Source organism: Agelaius phoeniceus, chromosome 4 (genome assembly GCF_051311805.1).
Source record: "Agelaius phoeniceus isolate bAgePho1 chromosome 4, bAgePho1.hap1, whole genome shotgun sequence".
In the NCBI taxonomy this organism is placed as follows: domain Eukaryota; kingdom Metazoa; phylum Chordata; class Aves; order Passeriformes; family Icteridae; genus Agelaius; species Agelaius phoeniceus.
In genome coordinates this window covers 12,681,683-12,700,129 of record NC_135268.1, presented here as the reverse complement: position 1 = coordinate 12,700,129, position 18,447 = coordinate 12,681,683, and the positions used below count along the sequence as shown (strand labels likewise).

At 46.7% G+C, this 18,447-nt stretch overlaps 1 protein-coding gene across 5 annotated transcripts in view; it reads right to left on the bottom strand.

The window, feature by feature from the left end:
* SLC4A4 (solute carrier family 4 member 4) overlaps window positions 1-18,447 on the bottom strand; it is a 117,314-nt gene that overhangs the window by 77,408 nt on the left and 21,459 nt on the right. For all 5 annotated transcript variants that reach the window (XM_077176844.1, XM_077176841.1, XM_077176842.1 and 2 more), the window contains exon 3: window positions 8,874-9,053. In XM_077176844.1, the coding sequence (XP_077032959.1) occupies window positions 8,874-9,053 (180 nt within the window). The remainder of the gene's footprint in view (window positions 1-8,873; window positions 9,054-18,447) is intronic.

Below are 18,447 nucleotides of genomic sequence, written 5' to 3'. Positions count from 1 at the left end.
AGAATAATAATAAAAAATAGACACCAGCTTCAAGAACAGCTAGACCAAGGATCAACATCTGAAATGGTACCAACAGGAGAAATTCAATGAGGTTCACAAGAGGCAACTGAAAACACAAAGGAGGGTTCAGAGACAAAAATCCAGGTATTGGTTATACTGACAGTAAAAGATAAACCCCTGTTTACATATTCAGAGAAATGCAGAGTTTAGGATGGCTTGTTCCCATACTGTCCAACAGATTTGCATGGAGTGTAATCCAAAAAGGGCAGCTTTGCAGTGCCAACCATCATATCCCCAACTCAGCCCTTCTCAGCTGGAGAAACAGCTCTGGCTTCAAATCAAAATGTTTCTAAAGGAGATTTTTTTCCCCACATGGTAAATTCCTTGGACTTTTCTGTCCCTTAGCAGTTTCACGTGAACACAGGGAACAGAATTAGGCAAAGCATTAAGGTGGCTTAAGTAATTATAGTGGCACATGCTATCATCAGTTCAAGACACAAGATTAACACAGCAAGCTCCAGTTAAAGCAGGTCTTCCCCACACTAGGAAAAGAACCAGCCTCTCTTTTACTCTAAAACATAAACAGCCTACCCTGACAAAGTGGGAATAAAGACCCCATAAAATCTTCCCAAAGGCATCTCTTCTGGTATCTGTGCTGAAACACAGAGGAAGTTTCAAGCTGAAGCTGAAGAACCACATTCAATCCACCAAGTAGTTACACACCCTGTGGCTTAAAATACCATGTCAAGGTTATATTGAATTATTTTCTTCTACATCTACATGACTAATTGTGTCCCCTTGGGCCAAGGGAGATTTCTAAGAGAATTGCCTGGTCAGGAAAAAAGCAGCAAAGACCATTTTAAGTTAAGGAAGGCTTAGTCATAGATCTAAGAAAACATGCAGTTAATTGAGGTAGAAGTGACCAGTAAATTAAAATACTGTGTCACTTAGACCTACCCCAAAACCAAAGGATTTTGAGACTAAAGCTGCCTTAGAGGACAATTTCTCTGTTTTGCCCAGACCAATTTTTTCAAATAACTCTTGCTATTTCACCTCAAACTTTGCCACGATTAATTTAATATTAACCAGCTGGGGTTTAGGAATTTAACTCCTCTCCCAAGAACAGGTTACAGCTATAGAAGAATCTCAACTTTAACTCACCCCAAAACTATTTCTATCAGTTCTTGAAAAAAGCATTTGGGTGTGAGAGCCAAAAGGGCAGCAAGAAGTGTTTGTACTTCTTATTCAAATTAATTTTTTCACTTCAGGGCTGTGGATCTTGATCACTTCAAGTTGACAACAACCTAAGTGGAATTGCTCAACAGCCCTGCTGTCTGCATTGGTGTTACTGCCACGGCAACTGCTGTGGCTGTTTTTTAAAGATGGAAGGAGTGGAGTTTTAAAAGCTCCCTGAAGAGCTGGCACTGTGCCTTTAAATGCACTGCCCCCAGGAATAAATCTTACCAAAAGCCCATTATCATTTTATCATTTCTCCATTTCATTCCCCCTTCCTCCCCCCAGGGGCTGCTCCTTTCAGACACATCCAGATATCCCTGAAGAATTCAGACCTGAAAAATTTCATCCTGCTCTCTGCACAGGTGGAAAATACTCCCCTCTACAGCCACAATATTCCATGACCAGGCTCTTGGGACAGTTTCACATGGCACATGACAGCAGACTCCTTTTTGCTCCCCAGCACCACTCTGTCATCATCACAGCCCAGGAACACTGAAATCCTAGGAATACAAGACTCTTCTAGATCTCCATGACACCTGAGGCACCCAGCAGCCTGGCTGCAGCTGGAGGGAACTGACAAACACTGAGTGACACAAGCACTACTGGAAACACAGTGCACAAGGAACAAGTCAAGCTGGAATTTCAGGGAATTTCAGCCTGCACTACTGATTTCTTTTGAGGAACCATGCACAATGGCAAACATAGGCCTGGGCTGGTTTATGTGGCTGAACAGTCCCTTCCAAAGGGCATCTGGTGGCACTTCAGAGCCTGGGGAAGGACAGACAAGACAGAGAGCGTGGGGAACAGTGCTGCATTAGGGTGAGATGCATTTTCACCTGCATGAGGCCCCTGACATAGCTGTCCCTCTGAAGACCTCCAAGAGCAGCTCCCAGGAGCAGCCAAAGGGCTGCTGGTGGCAGGGGAAGTGCAGATGCCACGTGCCACCTCCGAGCATGTCTGCACATGGGGGCTTCTGTCACAACATATGCTGCAGCATCTGTCACAGCTGAGACTGCCACAATAGGGAGTGCCACCACCCCATTACAGAGCTTCAGCCCATACAGAGCAACACATTACCACATCAGAAGGCTGCAAGCATCAGTCCATCTTGTTCTTTAGCCCAACCTTGTACACCCCTCATGGTTCATGCACTGCACCTGTGTGCCCTCTGTTCCCTGTGGTGATTGGTCAGTGCCCCTGGACACTCCATGGCTCGTTACCCTCAACAATGCTCACCTGCTGCTCACAGCTGGAGCCCATTGGGGATGATGTTCAGCCACAGCCCCACTCCCAATGACCACAAACTGTGTGCCTACAGGCTTTCTACAGGTACCTGAGCCGTGCCCATGGGTTTAGGGCTTTAATCAGTAAGTGCACATAACTCACCCAGGGACAACTGCTCCTGCTCTCCTACCTCACTCTGAAAAACAACTTCAAAAAAATCCCAACTCCCAGACTTTTCTGGGCTGGAAAAGAATAAATCCCTGTACCTGAGGCACTCAGCATTTGTCTTAATAACCAGATTACTTGCTGGTTTTGTGTTGGGAGCCTCAGGACACACCTAAGGAAGGAGGACGTTTAGCTCTACCTTTTAGGACGCCCACCAGAAATCTGGAATTTGCAAGCAAATAAAAAAATCCAAACTTGACCTCCTTTCCAAGCTGTCATGAGCAAGGAATGAAAGCTCCATGCTGTATGTTCTGCATTTACCTAAAGGAGATGGACAGTCAGTGTAAGGGAAGTGCAAAGGGTTTTAAACAAACAGAAGTGCTTGTAACAAGCCCTGATGTGACTGGCACATGCACAAATCAAAGTAAAAAAGAAAAAAACCTCACAAGTTTAAGCAAGGGTTGTTGTAAAAAGAGCATTTTTTTTTAAAATTAGCTGTCCGAGTGAAAGCCTGTACTCTTGCCAAGAAGAAAAGGAAAGCCTTTGCCTAGGGTGATGGGTCACGGTCTAGACCAAACCTCATATCAGCATGTCCCTTCATCCTGCCCAAGTGCCTCAGCAGGAGGTGGGGCTTTGCAGTGAGGCCACAGGAACAAGAAAAATGCCATCCTGACCCTCCCCCAGAAAAAGAGCTGGAGTAAGCAAGGGGTGAAGGCAGCCAGGTTTAGCTGCTGCTGGAAGCACCCCCTCCAACATGAGCCTCTTCTCTGTCACTCCCACACCTCAACAAGTCCTAACTGCCACCACCGGCATCCTCATGGCTTCACACCGCCACAGGCCAGGGTTAGATTAGATACCAGGGAGAAACTCTTGCTTGTGAAGGTGGTGAGGCCCTGGCACAGGGTGCCCAGGGACGCTACAAGACACCCAACCTCTGGAAGTGGTCCAAGGCCAGGTGGGATGGGGCTTGGAGCAACCTGGCTAGTGGAAGGTGTCCCTGCTCATGGCAGGGCCTGGCAGGAGGTGGGTTTGAGGTCCCTTCCAGGCCAAACCCCTCTGAGCCTGTGGTTGTCAGGCCCTGCCCACCATGGAAGCAGGATGGGCAGACAGCAATCCCACCAATCCCACCAGTGCCAGGATCAGCGTCTCTGCGCATTACGCAAGCCCTCCTCAGCAGGGTGGGAATGGCTGCACCGAGGGCTGTGTCAGCACCTCCTCAGCTGCCCTGCCGCAGCCTGCCTGCCCCAAGCACCTTCCCATGGCCTTTCCCATGGACACTGCCAGCTGCACCCTGCCAGTGCCCCAGCGGGCCCTAGCTACGCAGAGAGCAGTCTGCAAGGCAAGCAGTAATTAGCTCTGTGCTTAACTCATCTCTGGACTTGCACTACAGTGGACCCAAGCACTACTGGAGGGGCAGAACAAGGCCTGTTCCAACTGACCCCAGCACCTGGGACCAGTCCAGAGCCTGCCGTGCAGTTCTCAAAGACCAAACCAGAAAAATTCCCTTCTACTCACAGCAAAATTCCCTCCTACTCACAGCAAAGTCTCCCTGACCACTTTCCCTATACAAAATGCCAATTCAAAAACAATGAAGCTTTGGTCATCCTGCCTGGTTTTTGTCAACTACTGTCAGTGCTCTCACTGAGGTGAGCTGAGGCTAAAAGCTTTTGGAAAATCCCACCCCATGTCTTGAAAAGTCAGGAAAGAAATTGGATGGCTGAAAAATCCAGTAACACGAACAGAAAGAGAACTCTTGACACAGCCCTGACTGTGCTGCATCTGCTCTGCTAAGTAGGTTCATGTATTTCCATCCTGTAGCTCTCTCCTGCTATTTATAGCACCTGCCTTAATGAACTTTCAAAGTAGACACCCAGCTTGAGCACTCCTAAAGAGATGTCTAAATATCCTTGTTGAAATAATTTGATTTTTTATGAATGGACCCTTCCAGTCAGACTGGCATTCCTCTCTGGGAATCATAGAATAGTTAAGGAACCTTAAAGGTCTGCTCATTCCAACCCCATGCCATGGGCAGGGACACCCTCTACTACCCCAAGTTGCTCCAAGCCCTGTCCAACCTGGCTCTGAACACTTTCAGGGATAAGGAATCCACCACTTCTTTGGGCCACCTATGAAATGGGACATTGTCCACAATAAACTCTTCCAGCAAAGCAGGCACTCCAAGATGGGAAGCAGGACCAGGAATTTACCTGCTTCCAGTGCAAATCTGATCCATCCAGCCAAAACCTCACCTTCACTGGGAGATATGCACTCCATGTGGAATGGCAGTAGAAGCCTCAAACTGCACCTTAATGAAATTACTCCCTGCAAACAGGAGAAGTGCTCCTCCAAACCCACATCTAAGGGCTCAAGAGAGGATTTTTACTAAAACCCTTAAGAACTACTGCTGGTGGGTGCAAGAGGAATTCTCTGAGCCAACTAGAAACCTTTAAAAAGCTCTCATATTTCATCCTTCCGCTCTCTCTTTATATGGGTCCTCTTACCCCTGCTTTTAGCTATTCCAAAATTTAGATTCTGCAGTTATATTTATCAACATGGCAACATTCTGACACCTGACAAAAATCAGGTTTTGCTCTCTTCAGGGCTGCAAGCACTAAGAGAATTCTACTCCTTGGAAGTAAGAATTACTCAGAACCACAAGGGGTTTCAAAAAGTCAGTAAAGTATTGCAGCACCTGGGTTTGGGCCAGGGAGGTGAGCCAAAGCGACTTGGAGGGCAACCAGACAATGAGAAAAAACCCCTTCCCAGATCAAGTGGAGATGCATTTCCTCATGGGAAAATCTCTGCACACTGGTAATACAGAATGAGGAAGAGGGAAATGGACTCAGAGAAACTTGATCTGCCTTCCTTGTTCCTCCCTTGTGTCATCCCTTGCAAGTAGCAGCAAACTACACCATCCTCTTTGTGCTGACACAAGCACCAGCTGACCCATGAGGCAGAGCCTAAAAAGCCTTTGCTCCTGACTGGCCCTAAATGGAAACCAAGGCTAGAGGGTTAAAGGAGGTGCTTTTAGACCAGAGGTGCTGGGATGTTTCACCTGGAAGAGGATTTGTCATCATCTGTGGTCCTGCCTGAGAAGCAGGGCATGAATGCCAGAGTTCCCTGAGAGCAGAGACAGCCCCGCAGGCCTGGAATGTCCTGAAAGGGCTCTGCAGAGGGAACACTGCCTTCCTGCCTCCTCCTCAGTCTGTCAGAATATCCCTGTCTGGATTTGTGAAGGAGGCATGGTTCCCAAGCACTCATTTCCTTAGGATAAAACGGATCTTAACACGTTCCACCTGCCCAGCTCTCTCCAGATGGGAGAGCTGAAGGTTGTCTAGAACTACCAGAGTTTGGCTCAGCTGGGCACAGGCTAAAAAAAATATAAGGGCTGACATTTCCAGACTGCACCAATTCCCAAACACAGAGGCACAAATAGACTGGTTTGGAACTGGAACAAAACTTTTCTAGGGAAGATTTACATTTCTGGACCTGTTTATTCTCTTGCTGGCATCAATGGACATGTTCCATCAGATTCAGCTGCTGCAAGCAGCTTGACCCAGTGAGTCAAACCCAGACTTGGTCTAAGTCTAATTGCAGAGTTTTCATCCAAGAAGCTGAGAAATCATTTTCAGGTAAGATATTGAAGCTTGGGCTCGTGGTCCTTAGGGACAGATCAAGAATTCCAAGTCATGGACCAAATCACAACTGGCTTAAGCTTTCTACTCAGGAAAAACAAAGCTCTCAATATACAGGACAATCAAGTTGTTCCCTGAACTTCTACAAATTATTTTAACAACTACATTATTAAAGATTTTGTAAATCAAGCTCTATATACTTGTTCTTGTATTAGAAGATAAACTAAATCACCAGTTGTATACCCAAGCTGAACTGACAAGCGTCTAATACTGGCCAAGGTGATAACTGCAAAATGAACTTTATACAAAGAGAAGGAGCTCTTTGTATAAATTAGGGATTTCTTAAACTGAGATATGTTGGACCAAAACTCACAGTGCTTGAGATTTCTTCATGTCAGACCAGATTTTGCTTGTTTTAAACCACAGAGCCCTCACATCTATTTCAGCATCTGATATTCCACACTCTCTACTGACTGCCTTAAATATATGTAGTACAGCTCATTTCAGCTTTCTCCCAATTCCATTAAAATTGCTGTGCAATATTTCCCAGCTCTTAGTTTCTAAAATTCTTTTGAAACTGAATTTGAGCCACCCATCCCTCAATCAATGCCTATTATGGGATGAAAATTAAAACGCCAGGGTTGTAACTGAGGTTTCTTGCCAGGATTGCCAGCACTGGATGCCGGCCTGAACTGGGACATGCTGCCCAGAGAGAAACGGGCTTCTGTCAGACACACTTGTGTGACACAGCTGGTGGGAAGAAAAGAAAGGCATCTCAGAAAGCAAAAGAAAGGGTGGGAAACACAAAATTCAGGTCATGTCTGAAGACAGGAGTTTCAGAAGAGGAAAAAGCCCAGGGATATGAAGTAACTTGTAATTCAAGACAGTAATCTGAACTATCCCTCTCTTTTACAGAGCTCCAAGCTAACTGAGCCAGCTCGTAAAAAGATCTGGCCACCAGCATGAAACAGCAGGTCCCTGCAAGGACCTGGAAAAGTATCCAGATACCTGAGCTGCTGAACAACAGAGAAAAGGGCACAGGGATGGGGTATGAATGCTACTGCATGGGACACCTGGAATATTTATGCAATTCCACTCAAAAAATCTGCAGTGCAAGGAAGTCAGGGTGGAAAAGCCTATGGGAAAACTGCAGATTGAAAGTGATGGGAAGACTGCATTTTCTTACTTGCAGTAATATGTTCTTATCTGCACTTACACCTGCATAGAAACAACAGAAGAGAAAAAACACCACAAACCCCTCCTCAAATGTCACAGACACAATGATGGGCAAAATGAAAACCTGATGGGACATGAAAACCTGATGGAAGAAATGGGTTTTCAAACACGGGCACACTTAGCCCATGGAAACAATTCCCCTAGGATATGATACATTCAGAAGCAAAAAAAATTTCTACAGGCTTGGTAACCTGCATGCTAAAGAACAGAGGTGTAAACATAAACATTTTATATTTAAAGTTTAAAACATTTGAGTTCTTGAAGTAATTATGTCTTTTGGTTAAACCAACTCCTGGTATCTGAGCACTGACAAAAAACCTTCTTTGGGACAACCAGGGAACAAGAGCTGGGAAGAGCAAATGGAATCTGTGACTTGCCTTCCTTTCTAGGTGCTGTTCTCTGAAGATGGTAACCAGGCTAAAGACATGACTGATCTGCCTGCCCCATGTTACTGTCTCTATCTACAGCAACTACGCAGCAACACGACTTCAAAATGAGAAATGAATTATTTCTTCAATCCAAGATGCAGTTGTATGGATCTCTCACACAGGAAGCATTTTTCTACTTAGAAATGAAGCTCCAGCCATCTAGAATTAGCCTGAATATTCTAAGCTATATCACATCCCAACCTGCCCTGCTATACACAACCCTATCAGCCTTCCCATCTCCCCTCTGCTCCTACCAAAGCAGCCATCTCCCAGATTTCAGGACAAGTTTGTGGCCAACAGAGAATACAGCACGGGGAATGCAACCCTGTGACTCTGCACAATGATGGCACCAGCTAAAGGTCACTGTCCTCTGCTTAACAATTCTGGTGGGAATAGAGGCACAGGACATCCAAAACATATCTCACCTGCCTGTCAATATTTAGATATTCAATCCCTAAAGATACTGAAACATACAGCAAAGCTCCATTTGAGTCTCCGTTTTGTTTTCAAAACCTAAAACTGGTTAATTACCAAAGGGAAAGAAGCTGTTAGCACTGCAAGTTAGTGACACATGAGGCTGAAACCATGGGGTGCTGGAATTCCAGAGCATGTGCACGTACCAGAGCCAGGGCAGAAGCTGCAATAGATCTACCTAGGCACTGCTCAGTCTTTGCGCCCTTGCTTGCTATCTCTTTACACACAGTGTCAAATTGCTTTTCAAACATTCAGCCTGTTCCTGCCTGGCATCCCTCAGGGGCCAACTCAGGTGATACAGAGGGATGAAATGTCTGCTCTGGGCTGTGCCTTTTCCAAGGCACAGCAGCTGGGTAAGACCACTCCAACCCTGCAACGTGAGACCATTGTTTTTGTGGCTCGAGTTTCATCCTCCGTGAGCAGACCCCTAGAGAACAGAACATTGTAAGGACTGACAAGTGGAAGCAGTACTCACTGAGTGGTTTAAGGATGCTGCTGCTTGTCTCGTCAGTGTTTTCTACGTCTGATTTGTCCGAGTAGTTCTCCGAGATTTTCTCCTTTTCTTTCTTTTCTTTGTGCCCAGCTCTTCTTCTGTGACGCCTCCTCCGCCGGTAGCTCTTCGGCACATGGACCCCGATGTAAATGGTGTGGTGACCTGGGGAACACAAGCACACCAACATTAACTTCAGCTCTGTGCAGTCTGGGCACCACGGGTGCTGCATTTCTCCCAATCCCACAATGGTTTGGGTTGGAAGGGACCTTGAAGCTCACCTCATTCCAAAACCCTGCCATGGGCAGGGACACCTTTCACTAGCCCAGGTTGCTCCAGGCCCCATCCAACCTGGCCTTGGACACTTCTAGGGTTGGGGCAGCCTGTGCCAGGGCCTCACCATATGTCTAACCTAAACTTCCCCTCTTTCAGTCTGAACTCGTTACTCTTTGTCCTATCCCTGTTTCACTCCAGAAGGCCAGTGAGATATCTCTCTTAGCTGGCCTAACATTAATTAATCCTGTTTTTCTTGTCTCCAGATGTGAGCTTGGAGCTCTGTAGCTACTGTTTGGAGAAGTATTTTTATCCTATCATTTCTGAGAGCACGTGCCAGTGCAGACTCTGATAACTGTTGTCCTTGTGACTCATTTAAATACAAAAATAAACCCCACAGAAGGCTATCATACTCATTCTGTAATATTGAACAGAGTGCTTTTCAAACACATTCTACACTAATTTTTTCCATTTGTTTTACCAAATACACTGGCTGAACTTAACAACTACCTCATGCCAAGTGATTCAGTTTAATTGAAGAGCTTAGACCAACAAAATCTACATCACTTGACTGTGTAGTCCACTGTACAACAAGTGCCAAAGTACCATTAGGTACCTTACACAGGTGCCACTATAGAGGTCCATGCTCTAAGTACCATTAGGGTGTTGTTATAACACAGCAGAGGAGGAAGGACTACTCACACAAGCTCCTATCAACTCCTACTTGACACTTTCTAAAATAGAAATTAACAAGTAACAGAAGAAGTGCCAAATCTTGTATGTTGGCTGTAAATCCCAAGGATGCCCTTGCACTGAGACTGGGATTTGGGATTTCAAACCAAAGCACATATGTTGGCTGTAAATCCCAAGGATGCCCTTGCACTGAGGCTGGTTTGGGATCTCAAACCAAAGCACTTCAACTACATTTGCTAATGGTTGTGCCTATTTGTGTCTGATAGAAATATTTTCTTTTCAGGGCTTTCTGCACTTCTGCCAGCTTGGGATGAATATCCTGTGCTTACAGAAAGCACTTAGATGTCATCTTCTCTGCCCAGATCATTCAGACATCTCACTGCAAGCTATAAAGGCAGCTTTTACAGAAGTAACTCCTGAGAAATGAGAGCTGGATTCTGTACTTGGGACCAAGTTTGGTTTCCCCATTTCCATCCCAGAGCGGCCAAATGGAGAGTTTCAGATGAACAGACTGAGTAAACAAATTCATCTGAATCAATGACCCACAAACTGAACATGTGTCTCTAATTCCTCTTTATGATAAATCCAGTCTTGGTGACTGAACAACTGAAATTTCAGGCACAAAATACTCCATTTCTGTAACTAACTGATTTGCCAATGAAAAACAACCCTGATTTGCCATTTCAAATTCCACACACTCCTGAGGCCAGCTGTGAGGCCTTTATTTTGCATGTTTGCTCATCTTGTTCCAGCCCCTGCCATGGGCAGGGACACCTTCCACTACCACCAGTTTGCTCCAAGCCCCATCCAACCTGGCCTTGGACACTTCCAGAGATGAGAGAGAGAGAGGATTCTGGACCTGAGCAGGGTTCAAACTCAGGCAGTGGAACAGTGACATAACAGGGTTCTGTGTCTGCTGCCTCTTGTCAGAATGGCCATCTCCGAGGAATGGGACCACAATGCAGAGGGAAAGGGCAGAGCCACAGAGACATCTGCAGCAAGACCTCCCAGACAGACACGTGAAGATCCAGTTTAGCTCTTGCGTGCCAAAGGAAACCCAGAAAGCTCTTCCAGCAACTGGAAACATCAGCTTTAACGTGGCAGATGGCCTGAGCACGGGGACAGGGAAGGGGAGATCTTATCTGAGCACAAGCAGGAGCTGGAGGGTGGGGGTGACTCCAGACAGACAGGGCAGTGGTAGCCCTTCCCAAGGGATTCTCACACCCAAAACTCCATCCAAAAGCCTGATGCAAAAGGTATCTACATTAAACAACATTCCCCTTTGAATCACTTGACTTCTGTGGTCAGCTTGATAATAGAAACACATCATAGTGAGCCTGCAGTCTTAATACTTTAATATGCTGCCAACAGAAGTGGACAATCTCTTTAATCTTTGGACCACGTGTGCACAGCACAGATTTTGGTAATATGAAACTCACTTGTATATACGCAGGCAAACATCTGCATTACTTTGCTGCTTTCCCCTAGTCTGAAGGCAGAGACTTATTTAATGTTCCTTGCTGTGCCCCCACCCCCACCCCCCGACCGTTCAGGGTGGCCAAGCAAGACATTTTCCTTCTCCATGTACTTGAAGTGCTTGGCATCTGTTTATATTGTTCCAAATGCTGAGATAATCTCCTAGGCTCCCTTCCCAAAGCGCCTGAGAGGAAACAATTGACACATACTCTCAATGCTCTGGGCTCCTGGGACATTTCCGACTCACCGGGGGAAGCCAGCCTTTCCCATGAGAACCAGTGCCTGAAAACACAACGTGACACACAGGCACTGCAAGGATCCTGCAGCTGGGAAGGACGGGAAGCACGGAGTGCTAAACTTCAGGTAACCAACCCTGCCCTCTTGCACACCCAGCACAACTCCTCCTGGCTCTCCCCAGGACACCCACACCCTCTGTGTGCACCACTGTGTTACACCAGTGTCTGTGTCACAACACTCACACCCCAGCTGTACCAGGCACATGCAGAGCTGCAGGTCCCGGTGGCACCTGCTCTCTTCTCAGTGACAGTGGGCTGGGGTCTCTTTGGACTTACACGGACCGTAGCCGAAGTCTTTGACTTTTGCGACCACAGAGAATGTTTACTGTGCCCCAAGCTCACAACAAAATCGTGTCATCTGATTACTAACAAAACAAAAAGCAGTCATCATCAGGGAGGTTCTTCTGGAAAACTCGGTTAAAACAGCATCTTTTGCTTTACTAAGAGCTACTGAATAAGTTCATGATTCAGCACCCAGATTTGGAGTTGGGGCATGGGAGACTCCCTGAATCAGCTCTACTGATGAAAACCCACTTGTGTATCACCCAGCTGAGGTTCTGTGAAATGCAGCACTCCCTCCCTGCCTGCAGGAATATCAGTTCATCATCATCATCAAGGCCAGCTTGGATGGGGCTCGGAGCGCTCTGGTCTAATGGAAGGTGTCCCTGCCCATGGCAGAGGGGTGGAATTAAATATCCTCAAGGCCCCTTCCAACCACAACCATTCTGAGAGATCACTTGATTATGATCCTCTCCATTTTTAAGCACTAGCTCTTTTTTAAAAAGGGTACTAGGGAATGGTTTTTGCTCAGCAAAACCAAAACTCAGTCACTTGGAGACAGGAGCTGAAAGTTACGGAATCAAAGGATAAAGTCTGCCTGCTACATCTAAGAAGGAATCCTTTCCACATGACTGGATTCTTGAGACTCAGAGCGTGGTAAGACCAGCCCATAAAGAATCTCACGCTGGCACCTTAGAAGAAAACAAGATCAAAATCTAATATTAAAAAAAGTATAAAGGACTGAAAATAAGCTGAGCATTAGCAGTTTTCACCCAGCCCTTTTTTATCCCTTTAAAGACTCCTTTGCAAAGAACAGGGAGAGTCACATTAAACCTGATCAGACTGCAACAGGCCTATGTGGTTACAACTGGCCACAAAGCCAAAATCTTCCCCACCAACTCTGGCCAGATATTTTGGGCCACCTGAAAAATGGGCTCTGCTCAGGATGCCCTAGCTATGTCGCTTAGAGGCTTATGGCATGGGGTTGTAATGAGATGACCTTGAAGGTCTCTTTCAACCCAAACCACTCTGTGATTCCATGAAAGGTGGGACCTTTTCAGCCCATTTTCACAGCCCAGCCATCAGTCTTATTCCCAGATGGAATGGAAAGCCCCAGGTGTCCCCCTCCATGTAACATCTAGAGATCTGCTCTGCAGTCACACCAGAGGCGCCACGTGCTTTGTCAGCAGAAGATGGCAGTTTTGTGCCCAAGGAGGTGCCAGCACACAGCCAAGCCCACAGAGAGAAGTGGCACCAGCCAGGACATGGCCAGGATCACAGCCAGGTCAGTGTGCTTTAGAGCAGCTGCTTTTCCAACCTGGGGTTCATGCAAAAGGTGCTTCTTATTTTGTGTGAGAATCAAAGAAAATTAACAATACAAAAAAAAGCCCACGGCTCAGAAGGACAAATAAATCAGGGGGATGATCCATTTTAAAGGGGAGATACTAAAAGTAGCGCTAAGGAGGTCCCAAACTAAGCCCTGCTTAGTTTCAAATCAGCTCAAGAAATAAGAACAAAAGGCCAGGCCGTCACGTGCCGGGTGCCCTTAGCTCTACCTGGTTGTAGAGGCCTTTACAGGTGCTGGCAGCAGCAGAGGGGCAGCACCTGCACCCCACCCAGCTGCACCTTCCAGGCCACAAGCTGCTCTGTGCTCCCAGGATGGGATGCACAGCCAGCAGGACACCCCACGCTGGAGAGCTGTTCACACCTTGGCAGAAACAAGGAACACAAGGACCTCCCCCAGCACTGTGCAAGAGCCATGTCCTATTCCTATTCATGCACATGGACAGAGACACTGAGTCTCCAGGGAAAACCAAACCTCTAGACAGGCTGCCCAAGCACAGTCCCCCCAGGCTCACCCACCAGTCCTCACAGGGTTTTCAAAACATGCTGGTATTCCAGTGACCAATTTTCCATGCAAGTAAAAATCCATCAGTCAGGGAAAAAGCAAAAGGATTCACTGAGCACTTTGTGGAAATCTGAACAAAACTGAATGCACTAGTTGGAGACCGATCAAATCCAAATCCCTTCTCCTATAAAGAACAGTAGTATGAAATTAACCAATTCTTCTGTGTTGTGGCAGTTTGCCAAGGAGAAGGGTCAGCATGAATCCATCAGGCGATGGGAACAACAACCATAAGGCTGAGCTGCAGGTTCACAGACCTGTGATAAATGCCTCCTGATAAATGCCATCAGGAGATGAGCCTGCCATGAGAGAGAGACAGGAAAGAGCAAAACATAAAACAGAGGCTTCATGAGAGACAATCCTGAGCTACTATGCCACAGAAAAAGGAAATAAGACATAACAAGATTAGAAACATCAAGGATCTCTTCCAGTCTACCAGCTCCAATAGAAGAACCCCAATTCATGGCTTAGATTCAAGTGAGGATCACCATCAGCAAGGAACATGCAGTTCCTTAACCAAAGAGGGAACTTGTGCAAAGATCATTTAATATATTTGCATTACTGCCCTTCATCTCTCAACCGGCAGTCCTTGACTGAAATCCCTATGATGGCAGGGAATGAGCTGTGCAGGGGAACACAGTGGGGAAAATTGGAGACCTTTTTCTCTTTTTCTGTAACACCAGGCTTCTAGCACTTCTATATCTTCAAAAAGGATCTAAAGCATTAGCATGTAACAACGCTATAGTTAGACAGAAGGGAAGTCTACCTAGCCATTTGCCTAAAGCTTGCACTCCTCTGTTCCAAACAGATGATCCATGACCCAGACTGGACCTGCCAGATTCCTAACAAGATTCACAGGCCACTCCAGCAAAGCATGTGTAACAGATGAGTTAGATCTGAGCAACAGGATGGCTCTAAAAGACGAAGCTCACATAAAAAAAAATCAAGTAAAAAATATCTAAACAGGAAAATAAAATAAAATTAGGTCTTCCATTTTCTTCCTGAAGATCTTAGAAACCCTGCTTGTGTAGATGGAACAAAGTCATTCAGGGGGGTGGCAATGAACGAAGGGGTGGGCATTGTTCAGACAGAACAATGAACATGTGGTGGGGGTATTCTCCCTGAGCTTTACATAAGCCACTGCGAGACTCTTACCCACAGCCCTGTAAGCTGCTTTTCTTTCTCTCTTCTTTTGGACCTGTGAGAGGTTATAAAAGCCACTGAACCTGTCCTGCTGTGATCTGATCTAATCTGGCCAGAACTGCTTGGCTTCAATGGAAAGAAGAGTTGAAGAAAACTTGAAGAACAAAGGGCTCTGAGGAACAGGGCAAAGAAGGGGATCTGTGCCGGACTGTTGGATTTAGCTCTTGGGAAGCACAGTACCTTTGGATTTTCTGGCATCCTTTAAAATCATGTCCCCTTCCAAAATGCTCCAATGACCACTCAAGAGAACTAATTTTGGCTGAAAATCTTTTCCTATTTCCATCTCATTAATTACCAAGACTGAATTAATTGAGTACCAAGCTGTACTCAACAGTCTCAGGCTCACAGGTACAGGCAGGATTGAGACCCTGCTCCAACAGAAGTAAGAGCTGTGGTATGATGATTAAGGCATCCCAAGCTGCCTCCATTCTCTGGGAAAAGCCTCAAACCAGCCCTCTGCAATCTGACCCTCGATTCCAAGGCTGCATTTTTATTGGAACAGGTGTCTGATGGAAGGCCTTGCTGCAAACAGAACAGGGCTCACACAGAGGTGCCCACACAGGGGCTCCCCACACCTCCCCAGCAGCACACGTTTCCTTCAGGCAGTGTAGGACTTCCCTGTGCCCCTTCTCAGTCTCTATTTCAGTCTGGTGTTCTGCTACCAGAACAGGAACATCACCAGAAGGAAAGGAGGGGACAGGCCTCCAGGAAGGCTGGGAGGATGCTCAAACCAGCAAGCTAAAGCCCTAGCACCAGTTTCCAGGTTAAGCCCAGCTTTGGCAGTTCTGGTATGAGAAGCACAGGTGGGAGAGGGAACAACACTCCTGGTGTTACCTAGCCCCAGCCCAGGCAACATGACCAACATGTTTTGGGTTACCTTTTCATTTTAAATGTCCTGGAAAAATCCAGGAAGGATCACAAGCACATCTGGGACTCACATCTGGCAAATGAGCAAAGGCTGTATCTGATTTGCAATCTCCACGCTGAACTGTTATATCCAGTGTTATTGTACCTTAAAAAAGAGCTGTTGGGCAGAGGAAGATGAGAGCAGACAGTCAAACAAGCCTGGACTTGAATCCTGACTGAAATGAGAGCAGTTGCTCCCATCCAAGGCTGCAAGGTGCCATGTGAGGGCCACCTTTCTAGCTGGCATGGGCCCCAACAAAACTAGTTTCACTGCCAGGTCAGAGAACTGATGATAGTTTCCAATCAGTTGGACTTGATGATCTTAAAGCTCTGTTCCAAGTTCAATGATTCTGTGATTCTAAACTGACTGGAGATGGGAAAAACGAGTCACTGCCAGAATGGCATGGAAACCCATTCCTTCACCTCGTGCTCAGCATATGCTGGCACAAAACTTATCACCACTGCAGAGCAACCACCACCTTTCCCTCACCATGGGCAGACCATGCCAGCTATTGACTCAGCTGCTCTTAGAACGTTTTCTCCACTTCTCGTGCTGGCACAGCCAGTTTATCGCTGCCTTATGTCAAGTCATTTATCAGCCTCTGAACCCAGACTGCAGCTTTTCTCACTGAGCATGGAGTGGGTGGCCATCAAAAACCTCCTCAGCGCACCCAGCATCCTCAGAGCTAATGCTGATTGCTGACAGCAGAGCAGGGACAGCGACATGACCAGAACAATATTCCATGCAATGACCTGCTGGACGCTGCCAAGAGTAAGCACTCTCCTGAAAAGTGCCATGGGGAATTAAAGCTGGAAAGGAAAGAATATGAAGACCTGAAATCTTTCATCAGGGTGTTTCAAAGCTGGGAAGATATAAACCACCTGTCTTGTTTTTACTTAGCTGTGTAGAGCAGCCCTGGGTTCCAAACTCCGCCTGTCATTCCCAAGTTCATAGAATCACAGAATGGTCAGGGTCAGAAGGGACCTTAAAGCTCATCCAGTTCCAGACCCTGCCATGTGCAAGGATACCTTCCACTATCCCAGGTTGCTCCAGGCCCCATCCAACCTAGCCTTGGACACTTCCAGGGATGGGGCAGCCACAGCTTCTTGTGGCAACCTGTGCCAGGGCCTCACAATCCTCACAGGGAAGTTGTGCCAGATGCTGTTTGCAAGGAAAGCACAAAGGCACTGCCTGAGACCTCTGAGTTTGGCTTCTGCAGGAATAAAGCCCAGTTCAGTTTTACTGAAGCAAAGCACAGCCTGGTTTGCTTCTACATATAAATTAAGGGTATCAAAGAACATTAATGAGCACATTCTGTGATCAGATTTTACCTGATTAATTTTTTAATCACATTTCTTTCAGAAGCAATTAAAGACTTTGATATGAAACAGGTCATCTGGTTACTTCTGAAAAGGAAGGAGGGTCTGCCTACAGTCATGGATCAGAAACAGAGGGCAGGGATGAGAGGAGAAAAAGAAATCCATGTATATGGACAAATACAGCTCATTTCTCCCACTGTCAGCCTGCTGTTAATACAGGTAAAGATGTTCACAGTTAGCTCTGCCCTTTTAGCCTCTCTCCTCATTGATCCAGCCACCAAGGACTAATCTTGGGCTTATGGCATCACACAGCTTTCTACCAGCATAGTGCAATGACACAACCGGGTTGAGAATAGAAAGCAAGGAGGAGGAAAGTGCTAAAATGGAACAAGTAGTTATGGAACATTGTTACAAAATCCCTGGGTTAGCCTCTCTGCAGAGCACAACAGTAAATGCCACAACGATAGCAGGACCCAGGAAAAGTTTCCCCTAACAGCATATTCTCCTGAATTCACTTCCACAGCAGGGCTGAGAGGTGCTATGGAAACCTTTACTTTGCCCATCATTTGGAAGGCAGAACAGGTATGCTGCTCCCCCTTTCCTAACACGTGGAGCTGGGGTGCTCCTCAGGCTTTGCAGTGGAGTCATCAGACTTCAAATCCAGCATCCTCCACCCCACCACAGAGCCAGGGTGGCAGCGAGCCCGGGGGAAGTTCCACTCAGAGAGCCAAGAATACCTTATCTCGCAGGATAAGGTGGAGCTTTACTTTTCCCCTCTTGCAAAATCGGTTATTAAGTAATCTGTTTATGTCACACATACCAGCACTCCTCACAGGGGCATTACAGCAGCACAGCGTTACCTTCAAGGAAAGGAACGTGCAGTGCTCTAAGTGAATGGGAAGGGTCCTCTCACATGGCTCAGGGCAGTGCCTCTTCCTGATCTCCCCCAGCAAAGCCAACTGGTACTTGCTTTCCTTCATGCTCTGCCCTAGACCTGGCCAAATCCCCTGGCTCGCCAGGTCACGTTTCTGGGCACTTCCAGCCAAGCAACTCCTCCTAACTAACATGCACTGAATCCACCTCCGAGCCCTCTCGTGGATCCAGGCAGCAGGGAGGAGCTGGAGTGGAGTAATTTCCAAATGTCAACAGCTGATATCACAGCAACACATTCCAGTGTAGGACCAGGGTGAGGTGCCACCTGAGGGAC